The sequence below is a fragment of the Capricornis sumatraensis genome, chromosome 2 (assembly GCF_032405125.1).
Source record: "Capricornis sumatraensis isolate serow.1 chromosome 2, serow.2, whole genome shotgun sequence".
NCBI classification, from domain to species: Eukaryota; Metazoa; Chordata; class Mammalia; order Artiodactyla; family Bovidae; genus Capricornis; species Capricornis sumatraensis.
Genome location: NC_091070.1, coordinates 183,569,281 through 183,588,249, shown reverse-complemented (window position 1 = coordinate 183,588,249; position 18,969 = coordinate 183,569,281). Strand labels below are relative to the sequence as shown.

Here is an 18,969-nt window from a genome sequence, read left to right as displayed (position 1 = left end):
TCTTCAGCTGTCATTTATTCACAACCATTAGATTAGTTTGGAAGATATTTCAGATTGGAAATCTAAAGCTTTCAAAACAAACAATTTTGATATAGTTCTATAAAGAGTGTGGGTATGCTGGGGTAAGATGGGTGAAGAGTAAATTTTATACAAATTCATCAGCCCACTATTTTTTCACTTCTCTCACCCAGAAACAAGTAGAACTACTAGTAGAAATAAGAAACATATACGGATATAAGGAATACAAAATGAAGTTCTTTCTGATTTTCAGATTTTCTCAAAAGGTAGTTTGTATAAACTTAGTTTTTGAGGCAAACTACTGTTTCACAAATCAGTGGGAACACTTTCATCATAAAGTTTTTTGTTTATCCATACTGACTAAGTCTAGTGTTCTTTTCAGCACAAATTCACAGAATTAAACACCAAAAATATTAACCATTATGAGAAAGAAGAGTGGCTTATTAAAACAGAGATTCAGTCCTATGTATGACACATATGGATTCAAAGAAAAATATAGGTTCTGCCAGGAAAAACTGAAGTTTGATTTAACAATTTGGGAAATGCCTATTTACAATTCCTATTTCAGTTCATGCTCTAAAAAGTAGCATTTCTGACCTGATCAGGAAATGTTGTTTCCCTCAATTCCAAATCTTCTTCAGCATATGTCAGTATAGTCTTTAAAGAACGTCTTAAAAATTCTTCATTAAAATTCTGAGATGTGCCCACCAAGGAAGACAGTGACATGGTTACCTGCATTTTAACCCTGGCAAAGTTCTGTAACAGAGAAATTGCCAGGCAGATATTTAATAAAAGAAAGCTTAAAGGGGAAGTGTCTATTTTTTTCACTTCCTATAAGGAAAAAGTTAGTATAAAACATCATTCTAGAAAAAATATTTTTGAAAAAGTAATGAAATGTGTAGTATTGAAATCCTGTTTTTAAATGGACATAAAGCTTAGAATCTTCCTGTGATAACAGCCTAAAAAACAAAATTGAAAAAAAATTGTGGGTTAGACTCGAATTAGAAGTTGTGCCTAGACTTTACATTGACCTATGCTGCTGCTGCTGCTGCTGCTGCTGCTGCTGCTAAGTCACTTCAGTCGTGTCCAACTCTGTCCAGCCCCATAGATGGCAGCCCACCAGGCTCCCCCATCCCTGGGATTCTCCAGGCAAGAACACTGGAGTGGTTTGCCATTTCCTTCTCCAATGCATCAAAGTGAAAAGTGAAGTCGCTCAGTCGTGTCCAACTCTTCACGACCCCATGGACTGCAGCCTACCAGGCTCCTCCGTCCATGGGATTTTCCAGGCAAGAATACTGGAGTGGAGTGCCATCGCCTTCTCTGACCTTCTATGAGGTTTATGTTATTAACAATAGCACCATTTTTACAGATGACATTAAAGAACTTGACCAACATCACAAAATTCTTAAGTGTCAGATGTGGTCACTACACTCTACCTGATTTAATTATGTCCACTGCTATGATAAAAGTATAACAACTCATATCCCATACAAAGTAACTGAAAGGTATAGTCTTTGGAATGATGACTGTAAGAGTTTGCATTCTTCCTTTTTTGATGTAAATTCATTTCTGTTTCACCATTCCCCACTATGAAAACACTTTTAAGAGGTTTTCAGTGACAACCTTTGTTGTTGTTCAGTCCCTAAGTGGTGTCCAACTCTTTGCAACCGCAAGAACTGCAGCACGACAGGCTTTCCTATCCTTCATTATCTCCTGGGGCTTGCTCAAACTCATGTCAATTGAGTGAGGCAGTGATGCCATCCAACCATCTCATCCTCTGTCACCCCTTTCTCCCCCTGCCTAAAATCTTTCCCAGAATCAGGGTCTCTTTCAATGAGTTGGCTCTTCACATTAGGTAGCCAAACTACTGGAATTTCAGGTTCAATATCTCCAGCACCACAGCTCGAAGACATCAATTCCTCAGCATTCAGCCTTCTTTACTGTCCACCTCTCACATCTGTACGTGACTACTGGAAAAACCATAGCTTTGACTATATGGACTTTTGCAGGCAAAGTAATGGCTCTGCTTTTCAATACCCTGTCTAGGTTTGACATTACTTTTCTTCCAAAGAGCAAGTATCTTTTAATTTCGAGGCTGCACTCACCACCCACAGTGGTTTTGGAGCCCAAGAAAATAAAGTCTGTCCTATTGATTAAATAAACGGTGCTACTACTGTAGTCAGTTACACAGGCCCCAAACCAGGAGTCATTCCATAGCCATTCTGCCCATTCATTATTCATACTATAAACTCAATCTGCATCATCTTCTAATCTGTTCCAATCTGTTCTTTCTCCATTCTCAATGCCATTGCTTTACTTTATGCCCTTATCATTTCTTACCTGGATTACTGCAATAACTTCCTAACCAATCTTTCTTTTTCCGTACCTGCTAAGTAGCATCAGGGAAATTTTTGTAAAATGTAAATCTGAATGTACACATCAGTCTTCTTCTTAAAATACTTCACTGGCTGCTCACAGCTTTGCAGACAAAATTCATGTATTTGACCAAATAAACCTGCCAAACTACATGGTGGGAACTGAAAGTACAGTGATAAACAAGTATCTGTCCTATGACAGCTTAATCTAAACATTTCAATTACAATTTTATCTATTACTCTCTCTTTGAACCATAATAATTAAGAAGTGCTAAAAAAGTTTCCTTCTCTGTTTGCGTTTCCTTCTCTCACCTCAATGCCTTTCTAATTACGTATGTGCCATTTTTGTTACCTAAAAAGTCTACCCACTACTTCTCCATCTGCATGGGCAATTCTTCATCCTTAGTTCAGGCATCTCCTCTTTCTGAAACCCTCCTTGAGAGAATATGCTCTTCTTCTCTGTGCTTATACAGTTCCCTGTGCTTGCCTCTCAGTATATCAACAGCAAACACATACTGAACATTTGCTCAGAGCCAGTTACTGATATAATGTGTGTTATTTAATATTAATTTATATAATCCTCACAAAACCATCTAAAGTAGGTACTTACTATTACTAGCTGAACATTACCTGTTCATCTCCTACCCTAATAGATGCTAAGCTATTTTAAAATAAGTTTCCTTTTATCTATGTTTGCCCAATGCCTACCACAGTACCTAGAACACAATTTAATACTTAGTTCCAATATCACTTGAATATACAATCTATATAAAATCGTGCCAAGTATAAATCATCCATTCCTTTTTAGAGGTACTACGTGACATTAACATGATAAATTACCCATTTTTAATTCTCCTGTATTAATATAAAGCTTTCCTAAAATAACAGAGGAAAACTCCAGTGTAGTCAAATTTTAGGGACTCTTATTTCAAAAACTAAATAAGGTCTATAAAGTAACTAGATTCTTTGTTCTGAATTAGGAGAGACTTGGCTTCCAGTAAAAATAGGACAGTGTGAGGTAGCAAGTTCCTATTCTCCTGCATTTCATATAAAAATAAAAGATGAATAGAAAAAAAAGTCCATAAACTCTATTTCAGCAAAATGAGGAGACTGATATAATCTATACATTAGAAAAATGCATAAGGGCTGCCAAGACAAGCTAAATAGGAAGGAACTTCAATGGAGAGGGGATAGCAAATAGCGAGGAATCCTAGGGTGCTGATTTAAGAAATAATGGGAAAAACACTTCTTTTAAATTTAAACAAGAAACTCACTTTGAAGTGATAAAACTATCTGTCTTGAGGAAAAAACAACCAAAAAAATCCCAAAAGGCTGGAGAGAAATAGAATGTCCTACAAATACCTGGGCCAATAGAAACTGTCTCATTCTATGTTGAATAACAAAAAGATAAAGAAGATCAGTGAAATACCAGATAAAGAATACTTAATAGGAAAATGTGGTCATGAAACATGAAAATTCTAATTAAAATATTTTACTTTGAATTATAAAAAATTTATGAAGCCATTAACTTGAGGAAGGAAAAAAAATTCATAGAAATATAAGAACTCAAGGGAAGCTACTGTGATAGCTAAGAACCAATACCCACTAGGCTGGTGACAATACTGCCTCCACTGAGAATGTATGATTAAAGAAACAGAGGACTGAAGGTACTACGTAATTATAAAGGTAACCACTAAAGCAATATAAACTTTAAGGTGAACTTACTACGTACAAGATGAAAACAACCAACACATTTTTTTAAGGAGAGGAGTGGGGAAGCATAACAGAATAATACAACACAAATCCAGGATGTAGCTGATATAATAACAAGGATGAAAGGTTTAATTCAACTTAGAAACTGAATTACAAAGCAAAAACCCAATTCTATGTTGTAGATGAGACACACATTTAAAATAAAGTGATTCAAAACAGTGAAAACAAAAGGACAGGCAAAGATAACCTAAGCCACATCCAAATTAGAAAGAAAGTCGAGGTCAATAGTACACAAGGCAGAAGTCAGGTCAAAAATATAAAAATTTTAAATTAAGCCATCTCAGAATCTTCTTCAATTCTAAAGGGAATAATTCATAGTAAGATATAATAGTTACGAATAGTAGTTATCAATATACCAAACAGTTATGAATATCACTTTACCGAATAAGACCAAAAGGAGAAATAGACAATATGTACGCTTTAAATCATCTCCTTTAGTCAACCAAAGAGACGAAAATAAAGCACCGCTTCTTTTTAAATGCTTGTGTAACACATTAATAAAAACATTTTTTATGTTTGAATACACAAACACACACATCCATAATACCAAAATGGAGGCATTAATTGTACTATGATCACTCTGCAGTAAAACTAAAAATTACTGGGAATTCCCTGGCAGTCCAATGGTTAGGGCTCCACGCTTTCACTACTGAGGGCCTGGGTTCAATCTCTGGTTGGGAACTAAGATCCTGCAAGCCACAGGATAGCCAGAAAACAAACAAAACCCAAAAATTATCATCAAAACTTTAAAACTCTGCAAGGAGATCAAACCAGTAAATCCTGAAGGAAAACAATCCTGAATATTCACTGGAAGGACTGATGCTGAAGCTAAAGCTCCAATACTCTGACCACCTGATGCAAAGAGCTGACTCATTAGAAAAGACCCTGATGCTGGGAAAAATTGAAGGCAGGAGGAGAACTGGACGACAGAGGAAGAGATGGCTTGTTGGCATCACCAATTCAATGAATATGAGTTTGAGCAAGCTCAGGGAGATGGTGAAGGACGGGGAAGCCTGGTGTGCTACAGTCCATGGGGTCGCAAGGAGTAGGACGTGACTGAGCAACGGAACATCATCATCATCACAACTTTAAAACTTCAGGTTGAAACGAAAATACAAACTGAAATTACAAATTATGTATTGAATAGAAACCAAGAATACTAAAAATACTAGGTACTAGAACCAATGAGACCTCAGAAGAGCACAATGCAATATTCTAGACCTTAAATAATTACATGAGTAAGAATAAATGAACTAAACATTGGACTCAAAAAGCTAGGAAAAATACAACACATAAATCTATAATCAAATAAAAAACCATAAATGAAGACATGGAATTCTTCTAAGACTGGCATAGAATCATAAAATATCGAGCAAAGATGTTGAAAGCTTTAATTTTTCTTATTACTTTCACTTCACTTAATGATAATAATTATAATTTATAGTCGCTCAACATACATTTCTAGTTTAAATCTGTACTACTATACGTTATTGTTAGTATACAAAATAAAACTGGAGATTTGGATTTTTATGTTATCCACAGAATGAGAAAAAGAAATAGTCTTAAGATTAGACTCAAAATACACCCCAAAATGCCATGCTCTCCCCAAACCCACTTAATAGATACCTACAGAAGTTATAGTTCATTATGAATCCAAAGATACAGTCCTACAATGAAACACTTACATTCCCAATCTCAAAGTTCTGTCTCATAAGCAGGTAAAGGGAGGCACTAGCATGTGACCGTATGGTACTGATGCTACTGCTACAGTGCCGCAGAAGCCGGAGGCATAGGTCAGCACACTGCTCTGTTTCTTCTTCAAACAAGAGCTCCGGGAACTGTAAAGAAACAATCCCACCACTGAATTTATGTAGCAGGAGCTTCACATATGTGTTAATATAGCCTGATGGAGAGATTTGTTAGTGTAGCCCAGAAATTGAAAGCATGTTTAAGAGATGATATTTGCTACTGGTTAATAAAATGGACCAGAGAACTAGACAGACTGGGTTTGAATATGGACTATGTTAGTACTGTGACCTTGGACAGGTTTTCTCTTCCATAAAATGGGCCTAATAATATTACCTATGTGGGACTGTATGACTACCTTAGATTAGATAATGTAAATGAAACACTTACTATAGTAACATATAATAAGTCTATGATAAAATTTATTAATTTTTATTGAAATATAGTTGCTTTACAATATTATGTTTGTTTTTTGCTGCACAACATGAAATGTTCTTACTATTACAAAATGGTATATTTTATCTTCACTGGCTAAGTTTCATCTTATAAGATGACTAAAAGACAAAATAGATACCTTCAAGATTAAGAATATAGATTTTCAGAGGAAATAAATATTTGAAGTAGTTAAACAAACAAAACAAGTACTTTTCTTTCCATTGACCTAGGATAAGCTAATTTCAATGGACTGAACAACTGGCACACTAATTCTTGATAATTCACATCAATAAGAAATAGATAAAATAAGATGAAAACACAAAAAGCCCAATATTTAAAACAGGCTATTAATTTCAAGCCCTTCTCCACATCAGAACTACTCTTTTTTTTTTTTTTTCCAATCCAGAAAACAGGTTAAAGGTAGTCCAAATAAGAAAGAAATCAGCAGTAGAGGAAAGGCAAAGAAGAATCAAGTCTTAGGTTATTACTAAAATTTTATCTATAAGTATATTTAAGATATAATCAATGAATGTATCAAGTGATCTTAGACAATGTTAGTAAAGAAAACAAAGTCTGACAAGACAGCAGGCACAAAAATAACCCACCTTTGAAACCAGGGCTCTCTGGGTAGCAAAACAGTGCTGTAGATAAACTGCACTTTGGTTACAGGCCATGCTGTGTAGTAACACTTTCAGCACCCCACCAAGGATGCTCTCTTTGGATTCTGTTACAGAAACTGTCTGCAATTTTAAAACAGAGATGTTAACTGTAATCTGGTTAGAGACAGAATATGTAAAAATTAACAAATAAAAATTTTAATAGGAAAAAGATAATGTAAGATCTAGAAGCTCTGCAAGGAAAAGAAGCTGAGAGGGATTTTGATAAGAAAAGGGGAAAAAAGAATGGACAGAATTTAAATGAGGAAAAAAGAGAAGCGAGGACATAACTTTTGGGATCTACTGATATTTAAATGTAATTGTATGGTTCAATAAATACCTTTTTCCCCAGCCCTAATTTACCAAATCCATACTAGTTTAAATTCCTCTAATTAGTGTTTTTACCTGAACAACAATCTCTAATGTATCCAGAATGATTAGATTTGCTTCAGTAGCCAGATTGCCGTCAATCAGTGCTTCGTGTTCAATCTCTGCTCTTGACCTAAAACAAAAGATTAGAAGAAATTATATGTTATCTTTTAGAAAATCCAATATATCTGAAATTCATAAAAGACTTAAAGATGTACAGAAATTTTGAAATCTTGGAATCATTTTTTCAGGGGAAGAGTTTTTCCAATAGTTGCCCGAGTGCGAAGTTATTAATTGGATAAGGAAAAATATTCTGCATGTTTAAAAATGTTTTGTTGTAATCTACATTTGTCAAACATGCCAAGACTTTCTCACCCCATTACAGTACTACAGTGCCACTAACGGCTTTCAGAGAGAGTTACAGCAAACACAGGAAAACACTGTTTTGTTCTAAACGGCACAGACACTAGGTGGTGCTATATAGGCTTGTATTTAGGGCTACTTTAAAGCAGTACCCAAAATGTTTAGTATTCATGTTACCATTTCACGGATTTTCAACATATTTATTTAGGATAAAAGAACTTTCTTAAAAATAAAGTTCTGTCTAATTTTCCCAAATTTCTGGTACAAAAATTTTAATACAGAAAATGAATAACTCTTCAGTGAGATTCTGGATGGAATTACTCATTAGAAATAAAACTTGATGTAATAAAGTGGTTTACTTGAATACTAATATTTACAAAAGTATTATTTAATTAAAATTTAATGAATATATGCAATTTATGAGTAAAGTTGACATTTCAATCACAATGTATATATGGAAACTATAACCAAATAGACCAAAAAATATATATATAAATCAAAGCAAAAATACAAGGGCATATTAAATGCTATCTGTTCAAAGTTAGCTATTAATTAAAGTCTGAATCTTTATTACTACCACTAAAGAGAACAGTTTATGAATTTACATTTTATAAATTTAAGGAGAAAATACAATATTAGAATTAAATTGGAAAAGAAATATAATATTCAAACTTAAAATTCCAGTGAGATTTTGTGAAGACACATGAAAAACAAGATGTTTAAACCAAAAGAATCAGGAAAATACCAAAAAGAAAAAGAAAATGGCTTCCTTAAAGCAAAGTAAGATAAGCGAAGAGAACACGTAATACAAGTGCGGAAGTAAAGCCACATACTAATAACATAGTATCTCAGTGCTTTGTGATTTTTAAAAAACACAATACATATGGAAAAATAATTAAAGAAATGGACAAAAAAGACAGGAAAGCAGACCCCCAAACTTTAAGAATTTTTAACACAGTTACATACAGCATCTGCTCTGGTCCAAGTATGTGTCTTTCCTGCCAAGTTCATACAATGAAAATCTAATGCCTAAGGTAATGGTGTTAGGAGGTACAGCTTTCGGAAGGTGATTGGAGAATCAGGGCAGAGCCCTCATGAATGAGATTAATGCCTCTATAAAAGAAGCCCCTAGGAATTTCCTTGTCCTTAAACCGTAAGGGAACACAGCAAGAAGCCTATAAACCCAGAAGAGGGCCTTCACCAGATACTGAATCTGTTGGTGCAATGATCTTGAACTCCCCAGCCTTCAGAACTGTAAGAAATAAATTTCTGTTATTTAAAAGTGACCCAGTGCATGTCATTTTGTCATAGCAGCATAAAGAGACTAAGAGTTTCTGACAATCTTAAACTTATCTATGTGGGACTGATCCTGCTGCTTCTGTCTCTGCTGGCTCCCACAGGGCCTTGCTTCCTGTGTTTTATGATTTTACTGTGGGAGAGCTGGTTTCCCTGGTAAAGAATCTGCCTGCCAAGCAGGAGATGTGAGTTCGATCCCTGGGTCAGGAAGATCTCCTGGAGAAGGAAACAGCAACCTTGTATTCTTACCTAGGGAATCCCATGGACAGAGGAGCATCACAAGATGCAGCCCACAGGGTCCTAAAGAGTCAGACATGACTGAGCTACTGAGCATGTAGGAGAGCTAATATTCTGAAAGCTTCTCTGTGAGAATCCTCTAAAGTTTGGACGGAAGATGGTTCTCAGGGTGACCAATTTAGGACAGGACTGGGTGGGCGGGGGGGTCCCTGGGACATTCACTGCTAAATTTAAGAGTACTAGGCAAACCCAAATGAATTGGTCACTATATTCTCAAAGTTTTAGGGGCCTATCAAGTTACCTGAAATTAGAAATTATCAGGAAAAGATTGCAGCCCTCTGACACAATGCCAAGCAATTTTCAAGCCAAGCAATGTTATCTGTGGTTACCTGGGCAGTGAGAAGGGTTTATTTCCAGTTCCCCTTATGAAGATGCAGTCCTTTAGAATCCTGGACTCACGAAAGTGTATTTTTAGTTGTTTTTGGCAATAGAGTGGCCAGTTGGTGTACCTAGTTTGTCTCCATACTAGAAACAGAAGACTTATAGTGTTTTGTCTTTCTTTAACTATATTTTAAGCTCTAAGAGAGCAAAGATTTTCTAATTTTTTATAATCCTTGAAATATTTACTTTCAGTGTGACACCCACAATAGTGACATTTCAAAAATAGTTGCTCAATCCATTTTCCAGGGGTATTGTTGGGGAAAATAAAGTGACATTTAAATAGGTAACCTTTAGCTTTACTATACCATATGAAAAATTCTTCCCCCAAATTGTTTTTAATCCAAAATGGAAAAATTAAATATAACTGTTCTGACTTCTAAAATTTGAATGCTTAATTATATAAAATAACACTAAAAGTAATCATTTTCTTCTTGCACTTGAAATTCAACAAGCCCATCAATAAGATAAAATAGAAGGTTTATTACTTGTCAAGCTTCTCAGTGTTTTGACGCCAGTGAGTCATATCCTTTCTCCACCTCAGATTTTCTTGACTTCCAAAGGCACTTCCAGATGGGCTTCTCTCTGTCAAACAAATTTCAAAACCTTCTTTAAAAATGTTATTTCAGACCACATCCATGTATATTTGCAAACATATAAGAAATACTACAGGGCTTCCCTGGTGGCTCAGTGGTACAGAATCCACCTATCAGTGCAGGAGACATGGGTTTGGTTCCTGATCAAGGAAGATCCCACATGCTGCAGAGCAACTAAGCCCGCTACAACTACTGAGCCTGCGCCCTAGAGCCCAGGTGCTCCAACTGCTGAGGACTACTCGCCCCAGAGCCCGCACTCCACAACAAGAAAAGCCAGCAAAACGAGACGCTCACAAACCGCAACTGGAAAGCATCCCCTGCTCACCACAACTAGACAAAAGCCCATGCAGCGTCGAAGGCCCAGAACAGCCATAAATAAGTAAATAAAATTTAAAAAAAGGGATACTACATAATGTTAGTAATTTTATTAACACAGCCATTTTATCCTCCACACAAGTGGAAAAACCTGACAATGGTGCTTTTTATTAAAAATTTTCACAACAGTTACAGGATATATTTGCTAATATAGAAAACCCAACACTTTTGTAAATAAGCAAACTTTTAAATTCTGACTTCCTGAACATCTTAACCATGGTTTATAAGACTATGCATGATATGATTTTATTTTCTCCACCTTTGTTTATACTGCCATTATCGTGTGTGTGTGTGTGTGTGTAGTTTCAATACATATGCTCTTGATTTAGGATGTACACAATAGTGATTGTTCTTTTTACCCGATTGTTTTTCACAGAAATTTTCACTGGCCAGTTATTCATCACCTCTGCTGAAAGGCCTTCCTCAACTTTCCACCACTTCCTTTCCTCTTAATTTACTTTATTTCTCTCCACAGCACTTAAGACCACAAGAATAAAAGCTACAAATTACGGAAGGTTCTGAAAGTAATTATTTCTTTTGGTCTAGAGAAGGCAGGAGAGGAGAACAGAGGGGCTCTCCCCCAAGAGAAACAGAAGGCAGAGTGAATGGTATGGGCTCCTTTAAGGGGCAGCAGCAACAGAAGAGGTTCAGACTAATCGAGCACAAGTGGAGAAGTCATTGAGAATTGTGGAGAAATACGTATGCTTAAACAACAGAATCAAGTCATGACTTCAAGCTTTCAACTAGAAGACTACTCCTCCTCTTTGAAAAACACAAGACTTTGGCTGGGGGAGATGGAAATAAAATGAAAGTAAAAATGCAGAATTCAAACAGAAATTTTAAAAATACTGAGAAACAAATATAATTTGACACACAATAAAGGATTAACCTGGATATTCCTTCTGCTTTCTCTCCTTTTCTTTCTCTTTCTGTCCCTCTTTACTTCTTCAATTTTGAAACCTCTGTCTTTAAGGAAGTTTGTGAAAGAAAGCAAAAAGATTTGTCTATCTTAAGACAGTTAACAAAATAAGTATCTGTGATCTACCTTCATTATTATCATTAACTTTATTTTTTTTTCAGGAAAGTTTCTCTCATCTCCTTAGTTAAGAACGTCTATCATTAGGTGACCTAGCTTATTAAGTGTCCAAATATAAATAAGAATTGCAAACGAATTATTTTAAGAAGATGAGAACTTCAATTATTTTTTTAAGTGAGACACAATTCACATATAATATTATATTGGTTTCTTGTGTATAAAATAATGATGCAATACATGTATATATTACAAAATGATTATCACAACAAGTCTAGTTAACATCCATGACCATGAGTAGCTTCAAATGTTTTTCTCTTATGATAAGAACTCTTAAGATGTACTCGCTTCGCAACTTTCAAGTATACATTTGTTAACATGCTATAAGTTACATCTCTAGTACTTAAGAATTCTAAAACTGTGAGTTTGTACCTTTTGACTCCCTTCACTCATTTTGTCCACCCCTACCCTGCACCTAACTGTTCCCTGTACATATGAGTTTGGGAAAAGTGGGGTTTACTTGTGGTTTTTCTTTTTTTAGCTTCCACATCCAGAACTTCATTTCTTACATTTAAACAGTGGTAGCTGTCCGAAGACTATACATTTAAAAATGTAACAAACATATTGTTAAAAGCTCTATTCCTTTCAACAGTAAATCTAGAAAGAGCTATGGTATAATATAAAGAACACTAAATTAGAAGTCAAAAGATTCTGGTTCTGTCACTTAGTTTATGACCTTAGGCAAGTTATTTACCTCTGAGAGTTTTATTTTAAAGATGAAAATAATTATTTGTTAGGTTTGATATAATTAAATGACCTAGAAAGTTAATATTCATACTTTATAGAGTTGTTGCACACATTAAATGAGTTAAAAGAAAATCAATAGGTACATGATATAAGCCAGGCGTGCTGCAGTCCATGGGGTCACAAAGAGTTGGACACAGCTGAGCAACTTAACTGAACTGAAACTCTATACAACTAAAGTGAAAAAACAACACTATTAATTTCAAAGGCAAAGACTGTCTTATTCATTATTAAATTCCAAACACACACAGCATATAAAAGATACTTCAGTTCAGTTCAGTTCAGTCCAGTTCAGTCGCTCAGTTGTGTCCGACTCTTTGCGACCCCATGAATCGCAGCATGCCAGGCCATCCCTGTCCATCTGTCCAACTCCCGGAGTTCACTCAGACTCGCCTCCATCGAGTCAGTGATGCCATCCAGCCATCTCATCCTCTGTCGTCCCCTTCTTCTCCTTCCCCCAATCCCTCCCAGCATCAAAGTTTTTTCCAATGAGTCAACTCTTCGCATGAGGTGGCCAAAGTCAAGCTCAATATTCAGAAAATGAAGACCATGGCATCCGGTCCCATCACTTCATGGGAAATAAAAGATACTTGAGTTTACCTAAATAAAGGATCATTAAGTTAAATGGCCAATCAAAAAACAACACATATAAAATATTCATGTAAACATACACTCACATTTTAAGTCAACAACATATATTGAGCTGTTAGCATATGTCATGTACACAGATGACTAAACCATCATCTTTCAGCAATAATACTGCTTCACAATTTACGAAATGTTCATACACACACACACACACATGGTCACCACAAAGATGATAAGATCAATTAGTTACACTACCTTTTAAAATCTCAAACAACCACAAGTGGATGAGGAAAGGGAAGTGGGAAGATTAAATGGTTGGCCAAGATTATATGGCTAATGGGTAGCAGACCAGGGATTAGAAACAGGCTTCAGAGGCAACTAAATTATTTTCTCTTCCTGATACTTGGGATAGGCAATATTTTTGCCTAATCTATGAGATATATTAATTCACTGCAAAAGTAGGACACTTTTAAGAGTACAAAGTCGTGTTACAGAGGATGTACAGCCAAGCGAGAACAATGTAAGCTACAGATTCTGTATGATGATAAGGCATCAGTGTAGGCTGATCAACTGTGATAAGTGATGGCAACTCCTACATGAAAAGCTGATAATGAGGGGTGTCATACATGTGTGAAGACAGGATAAACAGGAAATGTCTGTATTTTCAGCTCAATTTTTCTATGAACCTAAAACTGCTCCTAAAAACACCTATTTTTAAAATAAGGGAAACAATTAATAATCACACAAAGGTTACAAGAACAAATTGAGATTATCCATAGCAAACTGGAAGTATGTTCACTCTAATTAAATAGGAATTCTAACTTGCAAAGACATGGCTATTCAAGTTAATTCAAGCTACATTAAAACACTGTTTTAAAAGTGCAGAACTGTCATTGAAGACTTGCAAAAATGATCACTGTAATAGTGTTCAGGGAATCTGAAAGAACTGTCACCAGAAGGAGAAGACATTGTGTACGTACCAAGCTGTCCTCGGCTTCGGCGCACCATTTCTTGCCTAGCACCTATGCTTCCAAGAATAGCTTCCTCAAGCTTTGCTCTCATGTCTTTTGATTTCTTAAAGGTCAAACTATTCATTCTTTCAAATACTTTCTTTCCCTAAAATTTAAACATTAGAAAAGAAGACACAGTAAGGAAATTTTCTTCTTCTTTTCCACATTATGTTCCCTCTTGCTCTTCTTGGCAATGGCACAATGATCACTTACTTTGTACTCAAAGCAAGATACACAAAGATAAAGCAGATCTAATAGCCGGTTTAGCTGCAGGACTGAGAGATCTGTAAACCACTTTTGTAGAACTGTCTCATCTGCATTCTTGAGAACCCAAAGCAGACAGATCAAAAGACTCCGACTTGATTCTGCTGAGAAGGTAGTGTGTTGCCTGCCACTCTGAAAATAAAAAGCAGTAAAATGAGACAGAATGATCAAAGACCACTTGTTTTTTTTCAGTTGTCAGTTGTTTTCTTCTAAAAGCATGTCTAATATCATGTAAGAAACAAATCGCCAGTCTAGGTTTGATACAGGATACAGGATGCTTGGAGCTGGTGCACTGGGATGACCCAGAGAGATGGTATAGGGAGTGGGGTGGGAGGGGGGTTCAGGATTGGGAACTCATGTATACCTGTGGCAGATTCATGTTGATGTATGGCAAAACCAATACAGTATTGTAAAGTAAAATAAAGTAAAAATAAATAAATAAATAAATAAAAGCAATGTGAAAGTAATTACTTTAAAATCAAATATTTTGAAAGAGCCATTTGACTTAGGCAGTATTTGTGTAACTCATACATAACCTTAAACTTAAGATACTAAAACTTAATGAACCTTTCCTAGCAACAGAAAATTGTTTATAGGGCTTACAGAAGACTGTAAATAGAAGTTAACAGGAAACATGAAGGGAAAAACTAAAAGGTTCTATTATTAAAAAGTAGGTCCTATATTAAAAACTATGATATCTAAAGAAGACAATCAAAAGGGAGGGGTTATATGTATACCTACGGCTGATTCATGTGAGGTTTGACAGAAAACAGCAAAATTCTATAAAACAATTACCCTTCAATAAAAAATAAGCAAATTTTAAAAAAAGACGCCAGGCCTCCCTGTCCATCACCATCTCCCAGAGTTCACTCAGACTCACGTCCTTCGAGTTGGTGATGCCATCCAGCCATCTCACCCTCTGTTGTCCCCTTCTCCTCCTGCCCCCAATCCCTCCCAGCATCAGAGTCTTTTCCAATGAGTCAACTCTTCACATGAGGTGGCCAAAGTACTGGAGCTTCAGCTTTAACATCAGTCCTTCCAAAGAACACCCAGGACTGATCTCCTTTAGGATGGACTGGTTGGATCTCCTTGCAATCCAAGGGACTCTCAAGAGTCTTCTCCAACACCACACTTCAAAAGCATCAATTCTTCGGTGCTCAGCTTTCTTTACAGTTCAACTCTCACATTCATACATGACTACTGGAAAAACCATAGCTTTGACTAAACGGACCTTTGTTGGCAAAGTAATGTCTCTGCTCTTCAATATACTATTTAGGTTGGTCATAACTTTTCTTCCAAGGAGTAAGCATCTTTTAATTTCATGGCTGCAGTCACCATCTGCAGTGATTTTGGAGCCCCCCAAAATAAAGTCTGACACTGTTTCTACTGTTGTCCCATCTATTTCACATGAAGTGATGGGACCAGATGCCATGATTTTACATAAATGTAAATAAATTTTAAAATTCTAGTGAAAGACAAAAATGAACAGACCAGATTTTAAAAATATAAGACAAAATACAACTACATGAATTAAATAATGAAAATGTTAGCTATAAATCATAGTATGTAGTTAGAAGAATAATTAATGGAAAATATTTACAATTAAAGTAAGTATCAAAGAAGGAATGGTGAAAATTAGCGAGTTAATAAGCATCCATCTAAAGAAGTTAGAAAAAAGAACATCAATATAAACCAAAAGAAAGTAAAAGCAAATAATAAACATTCAAAAGTGGGGCTCAGCATTGACCCCAAATGTGTTCTTTATACAAACTAAAGGAATATACAAATTTCTACTGAGACTGACTTAAGACAAAAGATATGAAAAGCTAGTCACAGAAATGAAAATGTTTACATCTACTATAAATGTTACAGACTTTTTAAAAATCATGGAAGATATTTGAAACAATTTTGTATGCCAAGAAATTTTAGTAAATTTCTACTAGAATAAAATTTACAAAAACCAGTGTAAAAAGAAATAGAAAACTTGAACAGTCCTACAATCATTAAATATATAGATAATTTTAACACTTTCAAAAAAGATTACTGAAGGTACAGATGGCTTAACTCACAAGTTCTCCAAATATTCTAGGAAGAAATAATTTCAATTTTAAACAAGTATTTGCAGGGAACAGATTAAACGGGAAATCCCCTAGCTCATTTTCATCATCTAAACTACCTGATTCCAAAATCTGAATAGAACATTATGCTTTTACTAACACAGATACACAATCTTAAAATACAGCAAATCAAATCGATTAATACACAATCACAAAAACGTTAAGTTTAATTCAGGAATTCAAAGTAGGTTTAACACTAGAAAATCAATTGAAAGATTTAAAAGTAAAAGATAAAAAAGCAAAATAACATGACAGTCTCAATGGTGCAAAAAAGCATGATAAAACTCAACAACTATTCATAATTACAAAAGTAAAACTCTTAGCAAACTAAGAACAAGAAGGGGACTTCCATAATATAAGAGGGTATTAAAAAAAACCAACCCCCAAAACCAAAACCTTTAGCACCTATATTTAAGAATGAAATGTTGCAAGCTTCCCCTTTTATGATGCCAACTATCACTACTTCTATTTAACACTGTACTCAGGATTCTAGCTCATAAACAAGCTATGAAAAACACTGGAAGGAAGAAAAGAACAGCCATTATTCACAGATGATATGATTGTATACATAGGGGAAAAAAAACTATACCTATGTTATTAATTTAGCAATTCTTCTGGAAATAAATATTATTGTTCAAAATCAATTCTATGTCCACACAAAAGCAATCAACAATTAGGGAGTTCTCTGATAGTTTAGTGGTTAGGATTTGGTGCTTTCACTGCCATGGCCCAGATTCAATTTCTGATCAGAGAACAGAGATCCCCCAAGCTGTGGGGCATGGCCAAAAAAAAATAAAAGATAATCAGCAATTAGAAAACAGTTTATGAAAAAGATGACATTTATGAGACTATGAGAACATGCTGCTACTGCTGCTGCTGCTAAGTCGCTTCAGTCGTGTCCAACTCTGTGTGACCCCAGAGACGGCAGCCCACCAGGATCCCCTGTCCCTGGGATTCTCCAGGCAAGAACACTGGAGTGGATTGCTATTTCCTTCTCCAATGCATCAAAGTGAAAAGTGAAAGTGAAGTCGCTCAGTCGTGTCCGACCCTCAGCAACCCCATGCAGCCTTCCAGGCTCCTCCGTCCATGGGATTTTCCAGGCAAGAGTACTGGAGTGGGATGCCATTGCCTTCTTCAATGAGAACATGATGTTATATATATACTTATATGTGTATTATATATTATCACACTGCATAACTTAATAATATTACTAAAATACTTTTAAAATATCAAGGACCAACAATACACCTACAAAAGATGTTCTGGGCCTCTTTGGTAAAAAGCTATAAAAGTTTATGTATATAAACACCTCAAAGAAGGTCCTAATAGTGGGGAGATCTAACATATTCAAGGATTTTGGGATTCACTGGTGTAAAAATATTAATTTTTCCAAAAACTGATCCATAGATTCAATACGATCTTATTTTAAAATAAGACACTCTATTCACTAAATTCACAATTAAGTGTGTGGAAAAAGCAAGTTACAAAAAGAAAGAAACCTTTGAACCACTTATAACTGGCAATGGACTTAATCCTGACATATGAACTACTATAAATTATAAACAAAGGCAGACAATCCAACGGAAAATGAGGAGTCAGTGTTCTATATTTCGCCCCGAACGGTGGTTACAAAAGTATTACTTTAAAATCTTTTGTAAACATCTACATTTATGTTTCATGTACAGTATATTTCACATAAACGAGGTTTTAAAAAACAAAAAGCAAGGCCAATAAAATTGAGAATAGTGGTCATTTTGAGGGGAGAAAGGGACTGAATTAAGAGCAAACTGGGAACTTTTAAGGAAATTGAAAAGTTCTACTTCTGAAGCTGAGTGGCAGGTATGCTGCTGTTTTTCCTATTATATTTTAACTGTACATGCACTTTATATACATAGATACAATAGCAAATGCAAAAGAAAAAACTGATAAATTAGAATTCATCAAAATTAAAACTTTTGCCAATTCAAGTGACACTATCAAGAAAATGAAAAGATAATGCACGTAAGAAAATACCTGAAAATCACATATCTGATAAGGAATTTATGTCCAGAATAAACAAAAACTCTTTCAATAACAACTCAATAACAAGAAGATGAATAACACAATCTTAAAATATTAAAGGATTTGAATGGACGTTTCTCTATGTAAGATATATGAAAAGATGTGTATTATATACAAATGAAATGATACTCTCAATATCAGCAGACATCAGGTAAACACAAAGTAAAACCACAGTGAGACACCACATCATACATACTAAGGTGTGAAGAATATATAATAAAAAAGAGATAATAAAAAGTGTTGGTGAGGATTCAGAGAAATAGGAACCTTTATTAACTGCCGGTGAGAATTTAAAATGGAGCGGCTATTCTGAAAGAGTTTTCTCAAAATATTAAAGTTATTAATACACACGATCCAGCAAATCCATTCCGAGGTATCTACCTAAGAGAAATGAAAACATGTGTGGACACAAAGA

General features: G+C 35.2%; 1 protein-coding gene across 1 annotated transcript in view; it reads right to left on the bottom strand.

Annotated features, from left to right (window-relative positions):
- DOCK7 (dedicator of cytokinesis 7) overlaps positions 1–18,969 on the bottom strand; it is a 215,462-nt gene that overhangs the window by 31,487 nt on the left and 165,006 nt on the right. Inside the window, exons 34-40 of the mRNA XM_068961268.1 lie at positions 14,326–14,508; positions 14,083–14,218; positions 10,195–10,291; positions 7,409–7,505; positions 6,953–7,087; positions 5,852–6,004; positions 616–774 (exon numbers count right to left, since the gene is read on the bottom strand). Coding sequence (XP_068817369.1) covers positions 616–774; positions 5,852–6,004; positions 6,953–7,087; positions 7,409–7,505; positions 10,195–10,291; positions 14,083–14,218; positions 14,326–14,508 — 960 coding nt within the window. The remainder of the gene's footprint in view (positions 1–615; positions 775–5,851; positions 6,005–6,952; positions 7,088–7,408; positions 7,506–10,194; positions 10,292–14,082; positions 14,219–14,325; positions 14,509–18,969) is intronic.